Here is a 7,500-nt window from a genome sequence, read left to right on the forward strand (position 1 = left end):
CCCCTTTTCCCCTCACCCCTTCCCCATCGTCCCATGTACTTACTCGTTACGTTGATCCTGCTCGCCGGTTCTACAGGTTTATAAGCACAACCTGGACTGTACGTAGTCGTGGTAGATGTGGAAGTAGAGGTAGAAGTACTGGTTGAGGTACTGGTGGAGGTGGAGGTACTGGTTGATGTGGTTGATGTACTGGTAGATGTACTGGTAGATGTGCTAGTGGACGTGCTTGTTGATGTACTCGTAGATGTACTGGTAGACGTACTTGTAGATGTGCTAGTAGATGTACTCGTAGATGTACTCGTAGACGTACTTGTAGATGTACTCGTAGATGTGCTGGTGGACGTGCTAGTTGACGTGCTGGTTGAAGTGCTTGTAGACGTACTTGTAGATGTGCTAGTTGATGTACTTGTAGATGTAGAGGTTGAACTTGTTGAGGTGCTAGTTGTAGTCGGTTTTGCTAGTAAGGCGATAAGGAAATTTTCATTGTTGATTATATATATATATATATATATATATATATATATATATATATATATATTTTTTTTTTTTTTTTTTTTTTTTTTTTTTTTTTTTTTTTTTTTTTTTTACATTATTCATATTTAAGTATGTGTACTATCTGCAACATGCACACACACACATAGATAGGTAGATAGATTGATTGATTGATAAATATATATATATATATACATATATATATATATATATATATATATATATATATATATATAAACAATAGTTTAAAATCTGCTCTTTTTCACAATCTGACTCGTAAATGACATTTTAAAAAGTCTCTTTTTGAGAGGAAAAAGATAGATAAAACGGTATAAAGCAATAAAAAAGTGCATACAATTTTTCAACATTCCAGGTGTATATAAACGAAAGTATTGTGTGAGTTGCCGATGTTTCTTTTCCCGAGACTTAATGCACTGTCTATCTATCTATCTCTTTCTCTCATCTCTACTTTTCTTTTCTTTTTTCTCTCTCTTTCTCTCGCTTTCCCTCTCACCTCTATTGAGCTTCTCTCTCTCTCTCTCTCTCTCTCTCTCTCTCTCTCTCTCTCTCTCTCTCTCTCTCTCTCTCTCTCTCTCTCTCTCTCTCTCTCTCTCTCTCTCTCTCTTCATCTCTCTCTCTCTCTCTCTCCATCTCTCTCTCCCTCCACCTCTCCCTTTTCTTCTCCATTTTTTAATTTCTTTTCTTTCCCTTTCTTTTCTTTTAAGCACGAATAAAGCCACTTACGGATGCAGCTGATGATGCAGTCAAACCCAGCGAACGTCTTCACGTAGTTGGTTTTGAACACGATCTGGACGTCGTGGCTGTACCGCTTGAAGAAGCCGTGGATTCTCCCACAGCGCCTGTTGGGAAGGTGGTGGAGGTGGGGGAGGGAATGGTGGAGGGAGGGAGAGGGATGGTGGTGGTGGAGATGGGGGAGGGAATGGTGGTGGAGGGGGAGGGATGGTGGGGGTGGAGATGGGGGAGGGGATGGTGGAGGGAGGGAGAGGAATGGTGGTGATGGAGATGGGGGAGGGAATGGTGGTGGAGGGAGAGGGATGGTGGTGGTGGTGGGGGAGGGAATGGTGGAGGGAGAGAGTTGTTGGAAAGCAAAGAGATGGCGATGGTGGAGAAGGAATGGTGGAAGGCAAAGAGATGGCGTGGTGGAGAGGGGGAGGGAATGGTGGAGGGAGAGGGATGGTGGTGGAGGAGGAGGGTAGTGGAGGGAGAAATAGAGGAGGAAGAGAAAGGTAAGGGGAAGGGGCAGAGGGGAAGTATGATGGGGAGATGGCAGAGGAAGTTGAGAGGGAGAGATGGTGGAGGAGGAGGAGGGGAAGGAGGAGGAAGAAGGGGAGGAGGAGGAGGAGGAGGAGGGGAAGGAGGAGGAGGAGGAGGAGGGGAAGGAGGAGGAGGAGGAGGAGGGGAAGGAGGAGGAGGAGGAGGAGAGGAGGAGGAGGAAGAGGAGGAAGAGGAAGAGGAGGAGGAGGAAGAGGAGGAGGAGGAGGAGGAGGAGGAAGAGGAGGAGGAGGAGGAGGAGGACGGGAAGAAGTAGGAAAGAGAGAAAGGAAAGGGAAAGCACAGAAGTATAATAGAGAGTTGGCGAAGCAAGTGGAGGAGGAGGAGGAGGAGGAAGAAGTGGAAGAGAAAAAAAGGAAAAAGAGAAAAGGGGGAGGGGGAGAGGAAGGAGAGGGGAAGGAGCGAGAGCAAGTGTATGGAAGGTAGGGAGGTGGAGCAGAAAGAGAAGGAGGAAGAAGAGAAGGAAACAGAGGAAGAGGAGGAGGAGGAGGAGAAGGAGGAAGAGGAGGAGGAGAAGAAGGAGGAGGAAGAAGAGGAAGAAGAGGAGTAAGAGGAAGAGGAGGAAGAATAAGAGGACAAAGAGGATGAGGGTGAGGAGGAGGAGGAGGAGGAGGAGGAGGAAGAGGAGGAGAAGGAGGAGAGTGAGAAGGAGGAGGAGGAGGAGAAGGGAGGAAGCGGTGGCGATGTTGGCGGGAATGAGAATGAAAAGGAAAAAAGGAAACTTGAGTAACAAATATACGAACAGAGGCGAGGAAAAACGAAAACGAAAACAAATAATTTCTAAAGAAAAAACTCCGAACGGATATTAAAGAAAAGAAAAAAAGTTATATCCCAGCAAGAAAAGAAAGAGAGAGAGAGAGAGAGAGAGAGAGAGAGAGAGAGAGAGAGAGAGAGAGAGAGAGAGAGAGAGAGAGAGAGAGAGAGAGAGAGAGAGAGAGAATACAAATAAAAACCAACTTGGAAAAAAATAAAATACATAACCATCGGATACATCGACAAACAGATTATAAATAAAAACATTTAAGGAAAAATGAAAATGAAATAAACAAATAAAAAGGAAGAAGAAAGAGAAAAAGGAAATAAACAAAAAAGAAGAATAAAGAGAATAAATAAATGAGTAGATAAAAAGGAAGAAGAAAGAGAAAGGGAAATTAAATAAATAAAAAAGGAAAGCTAAAGAGAAATAAGGAAAAAAATCAGAATAAAGAGAAAATATAAAAAATAAAATAAATAAAAAGAAGTAAGAAAAAAAAAACAATAAAAGAAGAAAGATATAAAGAGAAAAAGCGAAACGAAACGCAAACACATTAAAAGCAAATCAAGCAAATGAAGCAAATGAAGCGAACGCACCTGATTCCCCTGGTGAAGGAAGGTCCGTTGAAGATCGTGAACTTATCCCTCCTGCAGCGTTTGCTCCACTCGGTCCTGAAGAAGGGGCAGTAGACCACGATCTCCTTGATGCCCGGGCCCTGGGAGGAGTCAGAAGGGGGGGGGGGGTATTCCTCTTTCTCTTTGGCTCTGTTTCTCTGTTTCTGTCTCTGTCTGATTGTCTATCTGTCTCTCTGTCTGTCTGATTGTCTGTCTGTCTCTTTTCTCTCTCTCTCTCTCTCTCTCTCTCTCTCTCTCTCTCTCTCTCTCTCTCTCTCTCTCTCTTCTCTCTCTCTCTCTCTCTCTCTCTCTCTCTCTCTCTCTCTCTCTCTCTCTCTCTCTCTCTCTCTCTCAATTTGTGTAAGTGTATCTATCTATCGATCTATTGATCAATCAATCTATCAGTCATTTATCTATCTCTATATTCATATATGCATATACAGTATCTGTGTGTGTGTGTATGTGTGTGCGTGCGTGTGTGTGTGTGTGTGTGTGTGTGTGTGTGTGTGTGTGTGTGTGTGTGTGTGTGTGTGTGTGTGTGTGTGTGTGTGTGTGTGTGTGTGTGTGTGTGTGTGTGTGTATGTGTGTGTATGTGTGTGTGTGTATCTTATATACTTGAACACACATACACCCTTTCTCAATCTATCAATCTCCACAAAAGCAAACTCTCTCAACAACACACAACAAACAACAACACCTAAACCTCAAGACTTCAAACTCAACCCAAGAAACTCACTCTCCTGTAGGTTCTCTTGAGACTGTAGTTGTTGGGGTAACTGTACGTGCCGAAGCTGGGGTGACTCTGGAGCCGGAAATTTGCGTTGGGGAAGCACGTGGTGGTGGCTGTGGAGTGGAAGGCGGGGGCGGATCAGAGACGGAAGGAGGCGGGGGTGATAGAGGAGGGGTAGCAGAGGGAGGGGTGGGGAGTGCACGGGTATGAGAAGGAGAAAGAGGCGGAGGATAGAGATGGGTGTATGGATAAAAACACAGACAGATAGAGATAGAGATAGAAAAAGAGAGGGATAGAGAGAAGAGAGAGAGAGAGAGAGAAGAGAAGAGGAGAGAGAGAGAGAGAAAGAGAGAGAGAGAGAGAGAGAGAAGAGAGAGAGAGAGAGAGAGAGAGAGAGAGAGAGAGAGAGAGAGAGAGAGAGGAGAGAGAGAGAGAGAGAGAGAAATAGAGAGGTAGTGGGGGATATGTAGATAGTTAGATTGACAGAGAGAGAAAAGGGGGGAAGGTGAACAATATACATAGTAAATAAAACCCTTTCCTTTCTTCTTCTTTCCCCTCGTCACCAAAAATCAATCACAATCCTAAGCATTCGAAATAAACAACAACGAGATAAACAACGTCTTTGAAAACTCGACCTCTTGTGGAAATGAAGTCGAGGAGGGACATCTTCCGGCTGGTGCGCTGCAAGTGACTGACTTCGAACTCGTCGTAGTCCCCGAGGTCCAGCATCTCGCCCTCATCTCCCTCAGCCAGTGACGCGCTTCCTTCCCCTCCCTCGGTCTTCCTGGCTTCTCCCTCTCCCTCCTCCTCGTGGGGAACAAGACTCCCCCTCTTTCCTCCTCCTTCTGCGGGGGTTCCTCCGTTCTTCGCGAGGTCCTCGGGTCTCTCCAGGGGGTCCTCAGGCACTCGAAGAGACCGAGACGCGTCCGAGACCTTTGGCAAGTGGTGGGTCGCGCCGGAGACCATCTGTGGGGAGAGGAGGCTGGCGTCAACATGGTAAAAGGGGTAAAGCGGATAATGATGATGGTGTTGGAGAGAATTGGAATAAAAGCGAGGAAAAGACGAAAGAATAGGATGAAGGATTAAGAATCAAAGAGGAGGAAGAGAGATAGAAATAACTATTAGAATACAGAGGTATAAGATAACTTGATAGAAGAAATAAAAAAAAGAAATAAAAAAAAGACAAAGGGTAAGAATCAAAGGAGAGTAAAAGTGATAGTAATAACCATTAGAATATGGAAGTTAGGAAACTTAATAGACAAACTAGAAATTAAAGATAAAGATTAAGAATCAAAGAAGAGTAAAAGAAATAATAATAACTATTAGAATACGGTAAAAGGAAGCCGAATGGAAGAAATAGAAGAAAGAAACGAAACGCTACAACGTGTAAGACGCGCAATGAAACCGTGACTTTTCGAGTCAGAATAGACTTTCCTTTTCAGGCGTCGATCACTTTTGGCGTAGAGGATTTGCTTGTTTCTTTTCCTTTATTTACACGTAATACTTTACTGCCTTATTTGTTATTATTATTATTATTATTATTATTGTTATTGTTATTATTATTATTATTATTATTATTATTATTATTATTATTATTATCATTATTATTATCATTGTTTTTTTTTCATAATTCGGACCCTTTCCTTTACTTTGTTCTGACTCCCATCTTATTCTGGCTTTACTTTATTTCATTCGAATTCTTTCCTACTTTATCTTTATTTTAATCGAATTCTTTCTTATTTTAGCTTTATTAAATTTGATGTTTTTTTCTTATTTTAACTTTCTTTGATTAGAAATCTGTCTTAGTCTTTCTTAATTGCTTTAATTCTTCCTTAATTTAGCTTGACATTACCGACTGCTTTCTTACTGTTCCTTTGCTTTATTCTATTTTCTTGCTTACTGCAACTTTGCTTTACTTCGTTTGTTCACAGACGCTGAGAGAAAACAAGAATCAGCATCACTAATGTTTTTTAAAAAAAAAAAAAAATACATAATACAGATTTTTATTTAATATTTTCTCATCGAGAATCTTAATCGGAACTAATCATATCCGCACAATAATCCATGAGAATAATCCATATTGATTAATTATATCCCTCATGATAATCTAACTAACCCATATGCCCTAGATAGCATGAGCCCATACTGCTATGAAATCTATAAGCTATTCTTAATTTCGAAGGTAACGGGGTTAAAAACATATAGACGAGTTATCTGTTGACATTTAAAAAAAAAAATCGTAAGTGATTATCGATAAGCTTCTATGAAATTAGAATATGGAAAATATAAAATGAAGATAAATAGAATAGGAAATGGACGTTATATGCACGAATCTTGTCACTAAACACTGAATTGTTATTGTTATTATTATATGGAAGTTTAATATAAATGATGTACATTATATTAAACTGACTACAACGCGCCAATTTACGGTTCATTACCTCTTATGCGAAAGGGACAATGTTAAAAATTACTACATAACAGATAAATTATTTTATACATTTGATATATACCCGTTAAAAAAAAATAAACGTAGCGAAAATTGAAACGCGTAAAAAAAAAATCAAAGCTTACCCCTCCCCCCCCCCAGTACTCATTACACAAATGAAATATATCCCATATTATTTTTAATAATTACGGGATTAGAATATTACAAGAGATGTTGCTAACCTAATTAATACTGTTATCAGTTCCTATACGATTCTGTGACCCTTCTAGGATTATATTACAAATAAAACGACGAGAAAGATTTCCCGCCAAAATCGACCGAAACAAAGAAATAATTTCTTTGTTTTTTTATAGAATAAAACAGCTGATTAGTGATGTGATTGTTGTCTAACTGAATCACATTACAATTATTTGGTGTATATATATATATATATATATATATATACTGATATATATATATATATATATATATATATATATATATATATACATATACATATATATATAATATATACACACATATATAAATATATAATATATATATATATATATATATATATATATATATATATATATATATATAGTATATATAATATATATATATATATATATATATATATATATATATATATATGTGTGTGTGTGTGTGTGTGTGTGTGTGTGTGTGTGTGTGTGTGTGTGTGTGTGTGTGTGTGTGTGTGTGTGTGTAGATAGACAGACAGATAGATAGATAGATTTATGTAAATATGTATGTATAACGACAAGCTAAAGAAATAGTCCGGTGTTAGTAGATTAGGTTTCGACAGAATTTTACGCCGCAGGCCGCCCGTCGCATCCTCGAGCGTCGAAACTAGTTTAGTAAAGAGGATAAAGCCAAGTGATAGTAAATGCATAAGAACAATAAATCCTAATTAGTAATAAGTGAATAAAGAATAGGAATGAGTGGAAAAAAAAATGTATTCGAGATTTATAACTAGGGTTTCGTTTCTAAAACAGGGCGAATTTTTTTTTTTTTTGGTTCTTCAGCATAATTGTGGGTCTAATTACATCTAATTACCAACCCGCCCACCATAAACAAATGCAAATAAAGTGTTCTAATTGCTCTTGCTTTGTTTCCTTGTTTGTGTGTTTCTTTGTGTATATGTGTTCTTTCAACATTTTATGGAAGA

General features: G+C 39.4%; 1 protein-coding gene across 1 annotated transcript in view; it reads right to left on the reverse strand.

The window, feature by feature from the left end:
- The window catches only part of LOC119589039, a 13,718-nt gene that overhangs the window by 5,520 nt on the left and 698 nt on the right, over positions 1-7,500 (reverse strand). The window contains exons 2-6 of the mRNA XM_037937619.1: positions 4,519-4,849; positions 3,890-3,996; positions 3,136-3,254; positions 1,237-1,352; positions 44-457 (exon numbers count right to left, since the gene is read on the reverse strand). Coding sequence (XP_037793547.1) covers positions 44-457; positions 1,237-1,352; positions 3,136-3,254; positions 3,890-3,996; positions 4,519-4,849 — 1,087 coding nt within the window. The remainder of the gene's footprint in view (positions 1-43; positions 458-1,236; positions 1,353-3,135; positions 3,255-3,889; positions 3,997-4,518; positions 4,850-7,500) is intronic.

Source organism: Penaeus monodon, chromosome 3, assembly GCF_015228065.2.
Source record: "Penaeus monodon isolate SGIC_2016 chromosome 3, NSTDA_Pmon_1, whole genome shotgun sequence".
Taxonomy (NCBI): domain Eukaryota; kingdom Metazoa; phylum Arthropoda; class Malacostraca; order Decapoda; family Penaeidae; genus Penaeus; species Penaeus monodon.